General features: G+C 43.6%; 3 protein-coding genes and 2 long non-coding RNA genes across 7 annotated transcripts in view; 3 read left to right on the top strand and 2 right to left on the bottom strand.

Moving 5' to 3' along the window:
• The first annotated feature begins 535 nt into the window (after positions 1–535).
• Positions 536–4,315, top strand: LOC125713115 (kelch-like protein 10). Its single transcript, XM_048984014.1, has 5 exons — positions 536–693; positions 1,214–1,703; positions 2,078–2,689; positions 3,210–3,359; positions 3,995–4,315. Exons 1-5 carry the CDS (start codon positions 536–538, stop codon positions 4,298–4,300), a joined length of 1,716 nt encoding a protein of 571 aa, XP_048839971.1. The 3' UTR covers positions 4,301–4,315.
• A 1-nt stretch (position 4,316) lies between these two features.
• Positions 4,317–4,799, top strand: LOC125713133 (uncharacterized). Its single transcript, XR_007383483.1, has 2 exons — positions 4,317–4,352; positions 4,440–4,799. It is a non-coding gene; the product is annotated as an uncharacterized LOC125713133 (long non-coding RNA).
• A 483-nt stretch (positions 4,800–5,282) lies between these two features.
• LOC125713230 (general transcription factor II-I repeat domain-containing protein 2-like) lies at positions 5,283–7,829 on the bottom strand. Its single transcript, XM_048984200.1, has 3 exons — positions 6,234–7,829; positions 5,441–5,732; positions 5,283–5,304 (listed from the first exon to the last, which is right to left on the bottom strand). The coding sequence occupies exons 1-3, from the start codon at positions 7,504–7,506 to the stop codon at positions 5,283–5,285; spliced, it is 1,587 nt and encodes a 528-aa protein (XP_048840157.1). The 5' UTR covers positions 7,507–7,829.
• A 3,984-nt stretch (positions 7,830–11,813) lies between these two features.
• Positions 11,814–13,275, bottom strand: LOC125713132 (uncharacterized). The gene is made up of 3 exons (XR_007383482.1): positions 13,231–13,275; positions 12,030–12,242; positions 11,814–11,944 (listed from the first exon to the last, which is right to left on the bottom strand). It is a non-coding gene; the product is annotated as an uncharacterized LOC125713132 (long non-coding RNA).
• Positions 13,276–18,646: 5,371 nt separating this feature from the next.
• LOC125713113 (kelch-like protein 10) overlaps positions 18,647–19,038 on the top strand; it is a 54,463-nt gene continuing 54,071 nt past the window's right edge. For 2 of the 3 annotated variants that reach the window (XM_048984010.1, XM_048984009.1), the window contains exon 1: positions 18,649–18,826. In XM_048984010.1, coding sequence (XP_048839967.1) covers positions 18,666–18,826 — 161 coding nt within the window. In that variant the 5' untranslated portion in view covers positions 18,649–18,665. Of the gene's footprint in view, positions 18,827–19,038 lie in introns of all 3 variants that reach the window. The other variant, XM_048984012.1, reaches the window with a different exon arrangement.

The raw sequence follows: 19,038 nt of genomic DNA, 5'->3' as shown, positions 1-19,038 counted from the left end.
GTTCCAAATAATTGCCACAACGGGCCGACCAGATTTAGCCCATAAAACAATGTCCTGTGGACATTTGTTGCTCAATGGCTTATGTCTAAAGTGGAAACTAGGGAATAAGATGCGAACTTAAACCTCGTTCCTGACAGACATGTAAAGGACCTTTTTTGTTTTTCATTTTTAGAAACGTAGCGGAGGAGAAAAAATATGAAAACATTTATTTATTTATTTATTTTATTTCGGGAATTCGTGATTTGACTATTCTTACATAATACAAAACTTAAATTCTAAGATAAGCACGGTATACATTTTCCAAAAGTGATGTTAAAAACATTTCACTTGTTCTTCTTGTACAGCTGATTGTGCGTAGAATATACCCCCCCCCAATCCATTTCGAGTCTCAAATATAGATTTAAAAATAAACATTATGGTATCTTAGGAAACTGTGATGCAAAGTGCGGTTTTTGCGTCTTAGAACGTATGTATACGTCATTTCGAGTGATATAAAAAGGAGAGAGAGACGAGATATCCACATTTTTGAATTATGATGGCACACGACATGGAGCGAGTACTGATGTCCCCGGCGTTCGAAGTGTTTAACAAGCTTCGGCTGGCAGGACAGCTTTGTGACGTGGTCCTCATCACCGACGGTGTTCAATTCAACGCCCATAGAGTAATTCTGTGTGGCTGTAGCTCCTACTTCCAGTAAGTAGCTGTGACCCATATATGAAGATGCGAAAACAGCAAGGAGTCAGTTTTTATCTCTCGTTAGCAATGACTTCTCCTTGGCAATAAGGCTCTAGGATGACAGAAAGTTTATATTAATATACATTATATTAAATTATATTAATGTAGGTCAGTGCTGATCAGAAATATTTCTGATAAGTGTACCACCTTAACTTTTACTATATAATAATAATAATAATAATAATGGTATAAATATATAAAAAGGGGACCATGTCAAACAGGCAAAACAAAGTATTCCGGGGGACTTGCCCACCAGCCCAAGTAAAATATATTAAAGGGGGAGCTACTGTTGGAAAAATAAGAATTAAAGCCACCGGTCCCTAGTTCTTAGATGCCTATGAGATCATCTGTAGCAGGGGGTCCTCTGCTTAATTTCCATTTGGGGGTCCCTGGTTCAGAAGATTTAGAAAACCCCTTATTTAACTTTGCCTGCAAAACCGATATTTATTAGATGAGTCACTTCTGGATTGTGTTTCAGGGCTCTGTTCGCCAGTGACTGGAATGATTCAGGAAAGCGGGAGTACCAACTCCCAGGCATTTCCCCAGAAACACTGAGGCAGGTCATAGAGTATGCCTACACGTACTCTGTGGTCATCACAGCTGACAATGTGGAGAACCTCCTGGCAGCTGCTGATTATCTCAGTGTCTTGGGCATCGTACAGCGCTGCTATGATTTCCTGCATGAGCAGCTCTGCCTCAACAACTGCATTGGCCTTCTTAAAATCGCCGATGTCTACTGCGTAAACGAGCTGCACCAGTTTGCATTCAACTTCATCTTGAAAAACTTTAAGGAGGTTGCCATCAGCTCAAACGAGTTCCCAGAACTAAGTCTTGAACAACTTTCTGACATCATACAGCAGGATGAGCTTAATGTCAGAGAAGAGGATGTGGTGTTTGAGGCCATCCTCCGGTGGATCAAACACGAGCCTGCCACCCGAGAGGCCCACATTTCAGCTCTGTTGCCCAAGGTGAGTATAGTTATACTATGTTCTCATTGACTTGTGTATATAACAATAGAATGCTCATTGAGTGAAGTCCTTATTACTGTAGCTAGAGACTGAACCTCCATTTCCATGTCCCATAAGTCTACAACCAAGGCTTCCAGGTATTACATCTGGGAGGAGAGTGTAACAAATAATGGAAAACAAAACACTCAAATGTCTTACATGAAATAAGTGTTAGCTGACACATCTGAGACTTTCAAAGTAAATGGCTTCAGCTAAAGAAATAAAAATTTGCACTTACTGCTGTATCCTTAATGTTAGGAATTGCTCATCTCCAGAGATTCAGAGAAAGCACTAAGGAACTCATAGGAATTCTCTCATTCTTGTTTCCTGTGTAGATTCGGATGGCTCGTATGGATCCGGAGTACTTTATGAAGATCGTCAAAGCCAACGATCTGGTGAAGGCCAATGCGGCGTGCAGGCCAATTATCACTGATGTCATGAAGGTCATCTATGATCTTCATGATGAAAGTCCATTCTCTGATTTTGAGAACCCACTGATCCGCCCGCGCTTGCCCTCTGACATTTTGCTGGCTGTTGGTGGATGGAACATGCGCACGACAAACTGCATTGATGCATATGACACACGGGCCGACCGCTGGGTGGATATCACGCAGGAGGAGCAGAGCAACCTAGCTGGTCATGGCACGGTGTACCATGATGGGTTTGTGTACTGCATTGGGGGGTTTGATGGGCAAAATTTCATCAATACCGTGCGCAGATACGACCCGATCACACGAGCATGGCAGCAGATGGCCCCCATGCACTGGCATCGATGTAATGTTAGTGTGGTCGTGCTCGATGGGCTCATCTACGCCATGGGTGGCCATATTGGTTTCAGGCCCCTCAACATTGTAGAGTGCTACAACCCAATAACCAATGAATGGACCCAGATCGAGCACATGAATGAGAGGAGAAACGATGCCAGCGCCACCACCCTGAATGGCAAGGTAGGGTAATGGGAGGGCGTCTGACTGTGTTTACCCTCATTTTCCCCTTGAAATTGAGTATTTTACACAGTCATGAGTTCTCTTTCTCTTCAGATTGCTGATTTTAATCCACAATTACTATGTTCAATACATTTAAGTATTTGGATAAATGCATTATTGGTCTCCATTAGTGGCACATTGGGTAGTGCTGTGGTGTCAACTCCAAGACTTGTGAGATAGATGAAATGGTGTGAGATGGTCAGGTTTCCTTTATTCTGTTCCTGGGGGAGCAGAATCCAAAACTCTTTGCAGATTTCCCTTTTCAAACAGCCATACTAAACCTGAAAATTAGCTGATTATGGTGTGTTTGAGAAGGGAAATTTGCAAACTGTGTTCCTCCAGGAACGGGACTGGGGAACCCTGTCATACACTATGCATAGCATATACTTTTATTTTTGAGTCACAATGAACTTTATCTGTAACTTCCAAACCCCAGTCATATACAGTATAACGGTCTTCACAGTTAAATTGGTTTTCATAGATATACATCTGTGGGGGCCACAATGGAACAGAGAGCCTATCTACAGTGGAGTGCTTTGACCCACTCTCTAACGAATGGAGCTTGATCACTCCAATGAGCATTCCCCGTCACAGCCTTGGAGTCACGGCGTATAAAGGGAAGATATATGCGGTGAGTGATTCCTTTCTGTGTCAAATCTCACATTTTACCTGTAAGACTCATGGTTTTTTTGTCTTTGCTGCTGTGTCTTTCATTGTGATACATTTAAACCAAACAAAACAGTTAAATGCCAGAAATACCTGCTGCAAAGGCTTATCTTTATACACATAAAAAACATATATGCTACCCTCTTTAGCCTCCCTGCATTCATTTCTGGGTTATAAATGGATCTGCTGGGGGGTCTCTGCTACTAGCTCGGGTTGTAAAGTTTAGATTTTTTATTAATTATTTTCCCTAGTTCCAGATATAATTAGTCAGATTGTTGTTTTTTTCAGTGTCTGATTAGCTTCAAGTGTTCGTTTTAAGTAATAACAATAAAAAAGCAAAATATATTAGCATAAGGAGTCTTTTTTGAAGGCTCACAGTTTTCACCGAATCATACAAGTTTTCTGTTGCCCAAATCCATGTTTTCATTGCATATAGGTTGACTTCTGTATATAAGCTTGTGTCATCTATAGACAATGGGAGGTTCTAAGGCGCCTGCTTTCATAGGGTGAAAATTGCTTAAGAGTTCATGACTTTGGGAAAGTTGATGTTTGACCATCCTTTTGGCAAGCAAGTGATAATGAATCTTTGGCATCTCTCAGGTGGGCGGTATCAACAGGCCTGATCGCCTGCAGACCATGGAGGTCTATGACCCTACCACAAACCGCTGGCATGCTGTGGCCCCCATGTCCACACCGCGCAGTGATTTTGGCATCGCAGTGGTGGACGACCTCCTATTTGTGATGGGCGGCCACGATGGGTTTGGGGTAACTAACAAGGTGGAGTGCTATGATGCGGGGACAGGCAGCTGGTATCGTGCGCAGGACATGAGCAGAGCCAGAAACCATTTCAGCTGCTGCGTAGTGCCTGCGCACCCCCGCATCATAGAATATGCTTCACCTCGTTAGTCCCTAATGGCCGCCAAGGAGAGAAACCCATCTGCCCACAACAGCATGCCCAGTACGTAACCTCATTTACACCCCCCACCCTGAATTCTTTCCCTATAACATACATTGAGTTTATATAGACACCTCTTTTTTTCCCCAGACTCTGCTTCCTCATTGGAAGGTGTGTTGGTGGGATCGAGGTCTTTGAAGACAAAGCTGTCCGGAAGTAATTTTCCATGGCCTCGCTAAACTCCTCCCACACCTGAGTTTTTACCTCGACGACCGCCGAAGCCGCATTCCAACATTTCATCAACGCTGTCCACCAGCGGGTTCGGGGATTGCTGCCACAACAGGCCACAGCTCCAGTCAGCCGCCTCCACAATGGAGGCATGGAACAAGGCCCATTCGTACTAGTCAGTCCCCTGCGTCCTCCAGGACATGGGAGAAGCTCTGCTGGAGATGGGAGCTGAATCTTCTCCTGACATTGCATACTTAAAATAAAGTTTTCTTTTTCATATTATCTAGTTTGTGAAAGCGTCATAAATTTCCCATTTTGGATAAACGTTGTTCTCGTTTGACGGTTCTCTTCAGAAATTCCGCTGCAACCATCGGTGATTACTAATTAAGCACTAAGGCAGGGGTGCCCAAACATTTTCCCTTAGTGGGCCAAAATGAAAATCTATCGGAGGACCGCGGGCCAAATGTAATATTTTACACAAAATACAAACACTAATAGTAAAGTAAAGTAGTTTTATTTATCAAACAGTTATCTAACCTTCCTTTCTGTGTAAATAACATAAACAAAATATGACAAATAAGTCATATATAGGCATTTAGAACACGTCTAAACTTTTGTAATCACATATAGTGCAAAATGTCAAAGAGTGCATGTCCAACAGCAACACAACAACAACAGTAGGAACAATATAATTGCACCACTAGTGAGAAACATGAAGCTGTTCTTTGGCGTTTATCAGCCTATCAATATTAGGTTGCAGCTGACTCACTGAGAGGGTGAGGATGTCCTGTAGGTGTGGGTCAGTCAGAGTGCTTCTGAGCCTGGACTTCTTATGGTTCATTACACTAAAAGTCTGTTCACAGATGTAAGTGCTGCCAAACAAAGCTAACATGACCTGTGCATGTTTCCTAATGTCTGGGTACCTTTCAGATGAGACATGTGTGTAGAAGTCTTTCAGGTGTAATGACATGAATTTATTCTTTAGCTCAGAATCACACTGAAACTCAATTAGCTGCATCTGAATGTGATCAGGCACTGAGTCCACACTTATGGTGAAGGGTTGAGAAAACAGCTCCATGTCACCTCTACTTTCCCTAAAGTCCTCAAAGCGCAACGCAAAGTCCTGGTCCAAGTGTCTGAGAAGTGCTGCATATTCAGGCAGTCTCTGCTTCACCAGGTTGACCTCTCTCAGACTAGGGAAGTGTGCAAGGTTTCCTGGGAAGAAGTGAAAGAGCTGCTAAGTCGTCAAATAATAATAAATATTGCAACATAAATGTTGTTTTATGTACTTTGAAAGAGTTAGCCTTACAATTTTATTACAATACTTTTTAACAATACTTTTTAACTGCACAACAGTGGAATATGGATATGTTAGTAAATGCACTTACTAACATATTCCACATAATATCAATCCCAGTAACTGCACTTTTATCATGTGAGGTGCAGGTACATGCTGCCACCTTTCCTCTCCATTATCACTTGATTAAATCATAAGCATTTTTACAATCACAAAAAATATGCAAGCTCCAAAAGACAAACAAAGCGCATGTCTGCCTGTCAATCAAGTTTAAGAACCATGGACAGCGCTGTCCCTCCGCAACACAGTTAACAAGGCCGGGACTTATTTACGGCATAAAATACAGTATGATAGACATTATCACCATTAAAACTGAATGTGTATGTGTGTCTCTGTGTGTGTACAATGTATTAACCTACCTGCTGACAGATGTCGACAGAGTAGCTGCAGCTTCGACCTGAAGGCCGTTATGTGGTCAAACAGCTCAGTGATGATCTGATCCTTCCCTTGAAGCTGAATATTCAGGGTGTTGAGCAGGTCAGTGATGTCCACCATAAAAGCCACGTCACAAAACCATTTTTCATCTGTGGGGACTTGAGTGTCACTGTTCTTGCTTGTCAGAAACTCCGCGATGACATGGCGCAGCTCAAAAACTCTTTTGAGGACTTTCCCGCGGCTCAGCCACCTCACCTCTTGGTGGTAAAGCACATCCTTGTATTGTGAATCAACCTCCTCTAGAAGAGCTCTGAACTGGCGGTGTGAGAGCGCTTTTGATCGTATGCAGTTTATGATTTTAATCACGTCACGCACCACGTCTCCCATACCAACTGATCTGGCACATAGTTGCTCTTGGTGCAGGATGCAGTGGTATTTTGCCACCTTACCTCCACATTGGGAAACCTTCTGGGAAATTAGTGTGGCAAGGCCTGTTGTCCTCCCAACCATGGCAGGTGCTCCATCAGTTGTTATCCCAACCAATTTTTCCCAGCTCAGCCCGTTCGTATCCAACACTCGCTCAACGGCTGCAAACAAATCCTCACTTTTTGTTGTGCTGCGCAGTGTCTCAAATCCAGCCAGCTCCTGAGTTATTTCCATGTTTTCATTTACTCGCCGTATGAAAACCAAAAGTTGTGCAGAGTCCGAAATGTCCGTGCTTTCATCACACGCCAAAGAAAAGGCGACAAATCCAGCAGCCTTTGCTTTAAATTGCTCCTTAATGTCTCGAGACATTTCTTCAATACGACGTGTCACAGTATTTCGTGAGAGGCTGATCTGGGAGAAAGTTTTTGCCTGTGACGGGCACATGATTGTCGCAGCTATGGACAGACACTCCTTAACAAAGTCACCCGTTGAAAATGATCTCCCAGTCCGGGCAATTAGCGCAGTAATCTCAAAGCTGGCCCGTGTCGCGCTGTCCTGGGCTGTTGAGGGCCGTGTAAGAGTCCCTTGTTGTCTGTGAAGTTTAGCCAGCAGCTCCCTGGTCTTGTTCTTTCGCGCATCACCTTTGAATTGCGAAAATGCTGCGTGCTTCGTCGCATAATGACGACGAATGTTATACTCCTTTAGTACAGCAACAGACTGGTTACAAATAAGGCAGACCGCTTTAGCATTTATGTCAGTGAAAAAATATTCTTCCTCCCAGCATTTTTTAAAATGTCTTTTGTCTGTGTGCCACTGACGATGCCGCTCCATGTTGATAGTGGCTTAAGCTAGCAGCCTGGTGGTGACCCGCCACAAACTGGTTTGATCCCGTATGGCGGCAACAAAGACTCATGGGACTTTTTGCAAATTGTTAAAATATGACTATTTATGAAGTGTGGAAATGTACATATGTGCACAGATATTGTCATGCCCGGCTCGTCCGCTCCTCCTGTGTGCCACGCCCCCTGATTACCCACGTGTTTTCTCCCGATTGTACCCAGCTGTATCTAGTTCATTTGCTCAGTCCTGTGTATTTCAGTCCGTGTCTTACCTGAGTCCTTCGTCCGTCATTGATGTCAGTCAGTGTCCGATGTTCCCTGTTCCCCAAAAACCTTTGATTAAATCCCCGTTTGCCCCGAATCCTGCCTGCCTGCTTCCTGATTCCCCGCTTGCCCTCACGATCGCCGCTCTGCCCGCGGTCGCCCGTGACAGATATACTCTACATTACCCTTATAGTTGCTTGTATTTCAATTTTAGTCTTAGATATTTCAAATGTAATCAAAGCACCATGAGTGAGGACTGTATAATATATATTAGTTAGGTCAACGTACACTAAAAATAAACGCACTGATAGCTACACTGGGATTCGTGCTTTAAGAGTTTTTGAAACAAATTTTAGTACAGTAATAATTTAAAATTTTAGATATCCATTGGCGGGCCAATCTAATTGGGCACCCCTGCACTAAGGTTTTTCGTAATCCATTGAAATACTGGTTTAGTGCAACCCCTTCCCCTGGGACCTACAGTAAACATAGCCGGCAACTTGAATTTGGAGAAGTGATGTTACCTCTGGACTGATTACAGTATGTACTGTACACAATATTATTATATTGTGGGTGTCAGAGTTTGCAGGTGCGGACGGGCAGGCTGGCAGGAAGGAGGCAGGGAAGGACGAAGCAGGGAGGTAGAATACGGGGAAAACTGGTGTTTTATTAGGGGAAAGACGGCTATGGGCAGAACAGGACATAACAGCACTAACATCAATGACGGACATCGGACAGGGCAAGATGTGGACTGATATAGACAAAAGACATGGTGAAACAACAAGATACAGCTGGGCATGATTGGGAAAGCACATGTGGATAATCAGGGGGCATGGCACACACGACAATCGTACGAGCCGGGCATGACAGAGGGCCTGCGTTCATAGTGGGGTACCGTAGGGTTAAATTTTAGGACCACTACTGTTCCTAATTTACATTAATGATATTGATACATACAGTAAACTGGTTACATTTGCAGACGACACCAGGGTGGGTGGTGTAGCAGGTACTGATCTAGCAGCGGAGAGGCTACAACGGGATCTGGATTTAATTAGCGACTGGGTGGATACCTGGCAGATGGAATTTAACATAGATAAATGTAAGGTAATCCATACAGGGAGCAGAAATATAAAAGTACAGATATATTATGGGTTCCACTGAAATAAAGGTAGCTGGTTATTAGAAAGACCTCGGTGTGTATGTTGATGCTTCCATGTCAGTGTGGGGAAGCAATAAAAAAGGCCAATAGGATGTTAGGTTACAACTCTAGGTGTGTGGAGTTTAAGACAAGGGAAGAGATGCTACAATTATACATTGTTCAAAAAAATTTAAGGAACACTTTTTAATTAGAGTATAGCATCAAGTCTATTAAACATCTGAGATATTGATCTGGTCAGTTAAGTAGCGGAGGGGGTGGTTAATCAGTTTCAGCTGCTTTGGTGTTAATGAAATTATGAACAGGTGAACTAGAGGGGCAACAATGGGACGACCCCCAAAACAGGAATGGTTTAACAGGTGGAGGCCACTGGCATTTTCCCCTCCTCATCTTTTCTGACGGTTTTTTCACTAGTTTTGCATTTGGCGACAGTCAGTGTCACTACTAATAGCATGAGGCGATACCTGGACCCTACAGAGGTTGCACAGGTAGTCCAACTCCTCCAGGATGGCGCATCAATATGTGCCATTGCCAGAAGATTTGCTGTGTCTCCCAGCACAGTCTCAAGGGCATGGAGGACATTCCAGGAGACAGGAAGATACTTAAGAAGAGCTGGACAGGGCCGTAGAAGGTCCTTAACCCATCAGCAGAACCGGTATTGGCTCCTTTGTGCAAGGAGGAACAGGATGAACACTGCTGAAGCCCTAGAAAATGACCTCCATCAGGCCACTGGTGTGAATGTTTCTGATTGTTTGGTCAGAGACAGACTTCATGAGGGTGGCTTGAGGGCCCAACGTCCACTAGTGGGCCCTGTGCTCACTGCCCAGCACCATAGAGCTCGATTGGCATTTGCCATAGAATACCAGAATTTGCAGGTCTGCCACTGGCACCCTGAGCTTTTCACAGATGAGAGCAGGTTCATCCTGAGCACATACAAGGGTTGGACGCACAGGTCATGACAATTATTGTGTTATATTAGTATACTACGGGGTTAGCAAAAATATTTCTGAGCTACAGTTATTAAAGGTACCACCTTCACTTTTGGCATATAATAGCTGTGTAAAAATATTACAAAAAGTGGACCACGTCAATCAGTGGCAAAAATAATATTCCGGGGGACCTGCCCTCTAGTCTAAGTGAAAAATATTTTTAGGGAGCCACTGCTGGAAAGATAAGATTAAAGCCCTTCCTGACCCTACTTCTTAAGTACCTATGTGATCATCTGTGGCAGGGGGTCCTTAGCTCTGGTCGATATTCATTTGGGGGTCCCTGGATCAGAAGAGTTAGGAAACCCAAAATTATTAAATGAATCCCGTTGTGGTCCTGTTTTTTATTTTTTGTATGTCTCCTGTCTAAGTTCACTGAGAGTGACAACAAACTGGAGACAAATTCCTTGTGTAATCAGACAAAAAGCTGATTCTCAGTCACATCTGGATTGTTTTCAGGGCTCTGTTCACCGGTGACTGGAAGGATTCGGGAAAGCGGGAGTACCAGTTCCCAGGCATTTCCCCAGATACAATGCAGCAGATCATGGAATACACCTACACGTACTCTGTGCTCGTCACGGCTGAGAATGTGGAGAACCTCCTGGCAGCTGCTGATCGGCTGAATATCCTGGGCATCATACAGCGCTGCAGTGACTTTCTGCATGAGCAGCTCTGCCTCGACAACTGTGTTGGGCTTCTGAAGATCGGAGATGTCTACTGCCTCAATGAGCTGCGCCAGTCTGCATTCGACTTCATCCTGAAAAACTTCAAGGAGGTTGCCATCACCTCAAACGAGTTCCCAGAACTCACCCTGGACATCATAGAGCAGCATGAGCTGAATATCAGACAAGAGGATGCGGTGTTTGACGGCATCATCGGGTGGATCGAGCACGAGCCTGCCACCCGAGAGGCCCACATTTCAGCTCTGTTGCCGAAGGTGAGTATAGTTATACTATGTTCTCATTGACTTGTGTATATAACAATAGAATGCTGATTGAGTGAAGTCCTTATTACTGTTGCACTTACTGTTGTACCCTTAATGTTAGGAATTGCTCATCTCCAGAGATTCACAGAAAGCACTAAGGAACTCATGGGAATTCTCTCATTTTTGTTTCCTGTGTAGATTCGCATGGCTCGTATGGATCCGGAGTACTTTATGAAGATCGTCAAAGCCAACGATCTAGTGAAGGCCAATGCGGCGTGCAGGCCAATTATCACTGATGTATTTAAGATCATACATGATCTCGACGATAAAAGTCCACGATCTGACTTTGAAAGGTCACTGATCTGGCCGTCTGGTCGGGGTCTGGGCTGGTGCGCTTCTCGGCTGCTGCGGGGTCCAGGGTGGTCTTCCGGTTTCCTCGCCAGAGGAAAAAAATGGGGTCCACAGAGAGTATATACGGGGAGTGAGAGTGTGTGTACAGCGTTCATTTCTGTGTGTCTCTATGTTGGGTGAATGTGTAAATATTTGTTTATGTGTGCATGAGGGTGGGAACGTATGCTTGTATATGTGTGTGCCTGTTTGTCTATATGCATGTGTCAGGTTGGGTTCTAGACTCCACCTGAAATAACATCTCGGGCTCTATTCCCCCCCGCCACACTCCCTGCTGGTGGATGGGGCACCTGGCCACTGGTGCGTTGGTGGTTCTCGATGTCCAGGGCTGGGTGCTCGGGTGGGTGCTGGCTCGCCCTCGGCGGTTGCCTGGCGGGATCTGGCCCTCTTGGCTCTGTCGGGCCCTTGCTGGGGGGGCCCTTGGATCTCTGGGCCCAGGGCCTGGTCTGCCCTGGTGGGGCTGGCCGCCGGTGGAGCCTGCGGGCTCGCCGCCACGGCCCCCTGGGGCTCCGGATGGCCTCCCTCCGGAGCTCTCCTCTGCCCTTTTCTGGGTGAGGGGCTGCTATTCTCCCTGCGGTGGTCCTCCGGGGGCTCCCATGCCCTGGGGGGCCTCTGGCTGTCTGGGGTCCGGGCCTCCTCCGTGTCTGCTTCATGTCCTGAGGGATGGGGCTGTGGCTCCCCACACACACTACTAGACATTTACATGGAGAAACCTTTTGAACACCAGCGCGCTCACACACGCAGGTGTGCACACAGGGGTACAAACAGGTTCTCACAGACACACACTGTCTTGATCGGCTGTTGCTCCTTAACATGCTCATTGTGACTCGTACAGATGTTGGTTGTTGTTTTCTCTCATCAGCAGGTATTGAAGCAGATTATCTGTGGTTTTCTTTCTTCTTTTTTTTTTCTCTTTTCCCTCGCTCTCTCTCTATTTCCCTTCTTCTCCGTTTTCGTCCTTCTGTCCCCCTCTCTCTCTCTCTCCCTCTCTTGAGGAAATAAATAAAAATAAATAAATAAATAGAAATAAAGTAGTCCTCCGCAGAGGGGGGGGGTGGTGGAGGGAATATATATAAAAAAAAAAAAGAAAGGCCACTGATCCGCCCACGCCTGCCCGCTGACATCTTATTGGCCATTGGTGGCTGGAATTTCCGCAAAACCAATTGGATTGAAGCCTATGACACCCGGGCCGACCACTGGGTCGATGTAACGCAGGGGCAGGAGACTCGCCAGTCCGGCCATGGCAGTGTGTACTTAAATGGCTTTGGGTATTGTTTTGGGGGGTTTGATGGCCACAATTTCACCAACACTACGCAGATTATACCCCGTCGCACGGACATGGTAGCACATGGCACCGATGCACTGGTGCCACTGAAATGTTAGCGTGGCCGTAATTAATGGTTCCATCTATGTAATGGGTGGCCATTTACGCTTCTCGCCTCTAATCATAATCGAGTGATATGACCAAGAAGCCAATGAGTGGACCATCATCCAGCCCATGAACGAGGAGCGACAGGATGCCAGTGCCACCACCCTGAATGGAAAGGTAGGTTAATAGGAGGGCGTCTGACTGTGGTTACCCTCATTTTCCCCTTGAAATTGATTATGTTACATACTCAGTAGCTCGCTTTGTCTTCAAATGGTTGATTTCAATCCATAATTTAATATAAGTTCAGTAAACGTCAGTGTTTAGATAAAACATAAATGACCTTGCATTGTCGCTCTGCATTAGTGGCACATTGGGCAGTGCTGTGGTGTCCAGCTCTGTGTTTTTGCAATTTTTCCCACAGCCCAAGACTTGTGAGATACAATAACTGGTGTTAACGTAGGAGCTTTACCCAATTCCAGTCCTGGAGGGTCAGAATCCTAAACAATTTGCAGATTTCCCTATTCAAACAAACCTAGTGAACTTAATAATATTCTGATTAAGCTGCGGTTCACAAGGGAAATGATCACAACTAACTGTAAATTCCCTACCTTTGCCCATGTGCTTCCTGTGGTAGGTTCCAGGTTCACCACCACCCTGTACCGAATAAACTTTTATGGAAGATGGATGGATTAAACATGCATTAGCTAAATGTACATTTATGCTTTCTAGATCTCCATCTCCAATCATATACAGCATAACACACATCACTTGTGAACCATCTTTCCTAGATATACATTTGTGGGGGTAACAATGAAGCTCAGACCACTTCCACTGCGGAGTGCTATGATCCACTCACGGGCGAATGGACCTTGATCGCTCCCATGCGCACTCGCCGACGTGGCCTTGGAGTAGCGGCATATCTTGGAAACATCTATGCGGTGAGTGATTCCTTTCTTGTACTCTGAAACAAAGGAGTCAAATCTCAAGATTTATCTGAGACTCATTTTTTGTCACTGCTGCTGTGTCACAGATTGTAATGCGCTTAAATCAAACAAAAGAATTCAGTGGATGAAATGACCTGCTGGGAAGGCCCATCTCAATACACATATGCTCCCTGCATATCTGGGTTTTAAACAAATACGCTTAGTAAAACTTAGTAAAGCTTAGATTTTTTATTACAGTTATATTCTGTAGTTCCAGACGTAATTGCTCTGTTTGTTGTTTTTTTCAGTGTCTGACTACAAGTATTATTTTTAGTACTAATAAAAATAATAATAAAAGCAAAATATATGAACATAAGAAGTATTTCACTGAATTGTACAGGTTTTCTGTTGCCCATATCCACTTTTTTCACTGCAGTTATGTTGACATGTATGTTGAACACAAATTAGTTATAAGCTTGTGTCCTATATAGACAATGGGAGGTTCTGTGCAGCCTGCTATTATAGGGCGATAATTCCTTAAGAGTTCCTGACTTCGAGAAAGCTGATATTTACTTATCTGTTTGGTACCCGAGTGATCACTTACCATTGGTGTCTCCCAGGTGGGTGGTACCAACGGGGCTCATCCAGTGCGGAGTATGGAGGTTTATGACCCTGCAATTAACCAGTGGCACACTGCGCCTCCCATGAAACAACAAAGGAGCTATTTCGGCATCGCAGTGGTGGACGGCTTGCTGTTTGCAATGGGAGGCTCCGATGGCTTCAAAGTCACTGCAAAGGTGGAATGCTACAATGCAGAGAAAGGCAGCTGGTTCCGTACGCAGGACATGATTACACCCAAGAGGAACTTCAGCTGCTGCACAGTGCCCCCCTGCATCATACAGTATGCTGCACCTCGCCCACCTGCCCCCATCTGCCTGCCTGGTGGGTAACCAGGTTACGCATCTACCGGTGTGGCTAGCATCACTGGACTTAATTAACAGAAACAGTGGACACTAACAAGAATCAGAAACATTCACCAAAATAAGGAAAATGCCTCTTGAATAATGGACTGAGGGAACAGAACTTAGACCTTACAGTGGAGTCAGAGCATAGAGGTTAAGGCACTAGAACAGCTATCAAAATGCAATTATGGCAAGACAACTGCTTTCCTTTGTTATCGGATGCTGTAATGGTTTGCTCCTGTTGTGTAACATGCCACTTGTTTGCATGCATTTGTTAATTGCCTTGTTCTCTCCAACCATTTCTCTGTCTTAGAGCATCTGCCAAATGAATAATACACAGAGCACAACTATAGCAGAGCTCAGCTGGGACCTCCTGCATGCTTTTACAGCAAGCAATGAGTGTGCTCTTCTAGAACAGATTTAATATCTGGCTACGGTTGTTGGGGACACATGTGTTAGATATGTGAAATGCTTTATTCATACAAATAAAGCCCTTATATTTGTATTTTTATCACATGTGTTATCACATTAAATTTATGAGTAGTATCTTTATAGAATTTGTGCCGTGTGTGTGGTGTTCTCCATATTAATTCATATCTCAATTAAACATTATAACCAAGATGCAGCCAAAGCCCCAAAAATAAATTCTGAATATCAATCAATTAACAAAAACAATACAGAACAATGTTCTTCAACCTGATCCACAGGAACCCCCAGTCCATCCACGTTTTTGCTCCTTGCCAGACAGCTGGTGCTGGGAGAGAGCAAAAACATGGACTGCTGAGGGTCCACAAGAAACACTGATAAAACATAATATATATGCAGACCGAATGTCTATGGCACCCCCTAAAGGAGCATCATATGCGTAAAGAACTGCTTAAGGTTTCATGCCACAGGACCCTCCAGAGCATGAAAGCCAGCTTCTGCTTCTGGTTCCAGCACTTAGCCAATCTACTGACCCTTCATCACCGATTGCTGAGTTGGAAACATTCAGGTGGATCAGCTGACCTGCATGCTTGCATCCAATCAGAAGCAGCAAATTTCCCTCCATTTTCCCCTTCTTTTTCTCTTATCAGCTTACAGTTATATTTCCTGTTGCTCATCTCAGTTTGTCCTAGTCAATTAATATTCTCTCATTTGTTAAGTGCTACTATTTATTGTCTTTCTGTGAGTTAAACTGAAGGTTACTTTCCCCTATAGACCGTCTCTTCCTGCTATCAGGCAATCATAGGCCAGTGGGACAGGAGGGAGGGTTCTACCCTTTTTCACTCAGGGTGACTGGAATTTTCCAAACAAACGGGCAGTTTCAGAATCCCCCATTTGTTGCGGTCTCCAGAAAAGTGTTACATATGAACCATGTGGTACAGTCTGATTAGACGAAAGCATCCCATAGAGCTGTTTCTGATCTAAATGAACAAATTCTGAATTATGACTCTTGAGCTTTGTTGATTTTAGAGTTTTCTGCCATCTGGAGTAGAAAAAAAAAACACACATTTATCTCAGAATTCTGACTTATTAAGTCGAAATTCTGATTTTTTTTCCCTCACAATTCTTACTTTATTTCTCATTATTCTGAGTACTTCTCTAACAACCAGCAATTAGTCGGAGACATCACTTCTGCTCCAGCTTTAATGGTTCAGTGAGATTTGCATACAGCAGCAGACAGGAGCGAAGGCTACAATGGCTGTATCTGCTCTGTCCAGGCATTTTATTATTTCCAGTTGTGTGTGTGAATGGCAGCCTACATCGGAACTTGCAATTAATTATCCTGTAAATGTTAAGCTGGTTTGCAATGAAAATGGGCAATAGAACTTCTCTCTTGCCTAATAAGTTGTGGTACAAGCATATCTAACGTTAATGCTTCGTGCATTAGACCAGGGGCGCTGTAAAGGGGGGGTAAACGATGACGATTCTCGGGGCCCATGACTGAGAGGGGGCCCAGAGAAGCCCCCAATAAACTGTGTGGGGGGCCCTGTCAAGATTCCTTTCATGGGACCCAAAATCCTTAGCAGCGCCCCTGCATTAGACATATATAATATGATGTCTACCGTTAATGTAATAACTGCCAATAATGTGCTAATTTTCCCCCTTAATATAATAAAGGCTGATACAGTAATAACTTACCAATATCATACTAACATATTTGAATCAAAAACGTATCACATTATTACATTATAGGCTTTATTACACAAAAAAAAAAACGGGAAAATTGTTATGTTATTAGCAGTTATATTAACAGTAGTTTATAGTAGCTGCTATTAACAGCAGTGATTAGCTGCTACAGACCCTAACAATCACACAATTTCTTTTGACTGCTTATGATTTTTTGCACACTACTGTACACACACACACACACATATATGTACATATTCATATGGTTGATTGCCCACAAAACTCAACTGTGATTAATCAGCCTGTTCTCCAGACCAAAGAACAGTGAAAACCATTCTAACTTAACCTACAAGAAGCAATTCCAGAACACAAAGAAGAAGATGTGCTAGATGTCTTTATGGGGACTCTGCATTCATGTCTATGGGCAAAACCCTAATCCCAACTAAGAAAACGTTATCCCCTACCCAGCCCCAACCCACAGTCGTTGCTGTTGTAGTTCTCTCCTACCATTTATATTGTCACAATGAACTATATCCTAAGATGTACAAGTAAAAAGTTTGTATATAGTATAGCATGAAAAATAATAATAAGAAGAAAACTCAGCCAGAGTGGAATTGTTTTATATAAACACTCGTGCGCTCTTGCGTTGTGTACACCCAAAATGGCGATTCCACAATAAACTGCGGCTATATCGAGTGTGATGTTAGCTGCAAAAGACGCAAGCAGATCCCAACTTCACTTTGCTACACGTGCATTGTAAAAGCAGGGCCACAAACAAAACAACACCTACGTCTCTGTACTCGATTCAAACGGAAAATGTCGCCAAATCCATTCACCATTTCACTATATGCTAGCTAGTCATGGCGCGAGCATTAGCTGCGGACGCGAACAGCTTCAGCTTATCTTGCCACAATTCAGCTCGACTGTTTAAACTTCAGCCAAAGACAACATTCTGTGTTAAGTGAGAATTCTAACGATAAATAATAATTACTTACATCGTTCAATGGGCGCCCTCGGAATATCTGTCCTGCCACTACTCCCATCCACTTCTAGCTTAACTCGTCCATCTGTGTGGGTGCGCAAGAACGATGGGTGCCGTGAAGCTGCAGGAAAACAAACTTAAAAACCTGCACGAAAATATATTAAACGTGGAGGAGTTAGTCGGCAGAAGTGAGGAATTACAAAAAATAAAATAAAAAACGATTTCTCAAGAAAAGATTTTATTGTGCAGGAAAATGGTCAATAGCTCATGGAGTGATATTGCACACTGTACCTTGATTAACATAACTGCTCTATAATACATAATCGATTATATTCAATAGCGTTCAGGATTTGGGTGAAGTGTACACAGCACAATAATCACTGGGATAATTCCACACTTGCTGCAATTTGTTTTCATGACCGTATTGGGGATATATGCGGTCCGATAAATACGTCCGCCTTGTGCTAAATGTTGACCAAAACAGACGGACCGCCCAGCCCAATTTTCAAGGACTATTCTTGTTCCAAATAATTGCCACAACGGGCCGACCAGATTTAGCCCATAAAATAATGTCCTGTGGACATTTGTTGCTCAATGACTTATGTCTAAAGTGGAAACTAGGGAATAAGATGCGAACTTAAACCTCGTTCCTGACAGACATGTAAAGGACCTTTTTTGTTTTTCATTTTTAGAAACGTAGCGGAGGAGAAAAAATATGAAAACATTTATTTATTTATTTATTTTATTTCGGGAATTCGTGATTTGACTATTCTTACATAATACAAAACTTAAATTCTAAGATAAGCACGGTATACATTTTCCAAAAGTGATGTTAAAAACATTTCACTTGTTCTTCTTGTACAGCTGATTGTGCGTAGAATATACCCCCCCCCCCCCCGCCCCCCAATCCATTTCGAGTCTCAAATATAGATTTAAAAATAAACATTACGGTATCTTAGGAAACTGTGACGCAAAGTGCGGTTTTTGCGTCTTAGAACGTATGTATACGTCATTTCGAGTGATATAAAAAGGAGAGAGAGACGAGATATCCACATTTTTGAATTATGATGGCACACGACATGGAGCGAGTACTGATGTCCCCGGCGTTCGAAGTGTTTAACAAGCTTCGGCTGGCAGGACAGCTTTGTGACGTGGTCCTCATCACCGACGGTGTTCAATTCAACGCCCATAGAGTAATTCTGTGTGGCTGTAGCTCCTACTTCCAGTAAGTAGCTGTGACCCATATATGAAGATGCGAAAACAGCAAGGAGTCAGTTTTTATCTCTCGTTAGCAATGACTTCTCCTTGGCAATAAGGCTCTAGGATGACAGAAAGTTTATATTAATATACATTATATTAAATTATATTAATGTAGGTCAGTGCTGATCAGAAATATTTCTGATAAGTGTACCACCTTAACTTTTACTATATAATAAT

This window comes from Brienomyrus brachyistius, chromosome 18 (genome assembly GCF_023856365.1).
Source record: "Brienomyrus brachyistius isolate T26 chromosome 18, BBRACH_0.4, whole genome shotgun sequence".
In the NCBI taxonomy this organism is placed as follows: Eukaryota; Metazoa; Chordata; class Actinopteri; order Osteoglossiformes; family Mormyridae; genus Brienomyrus; species Brienomyrus brachyistius.
This window is presented reverse-complemented; position numbering and strand designations above follow the sequence as displayed.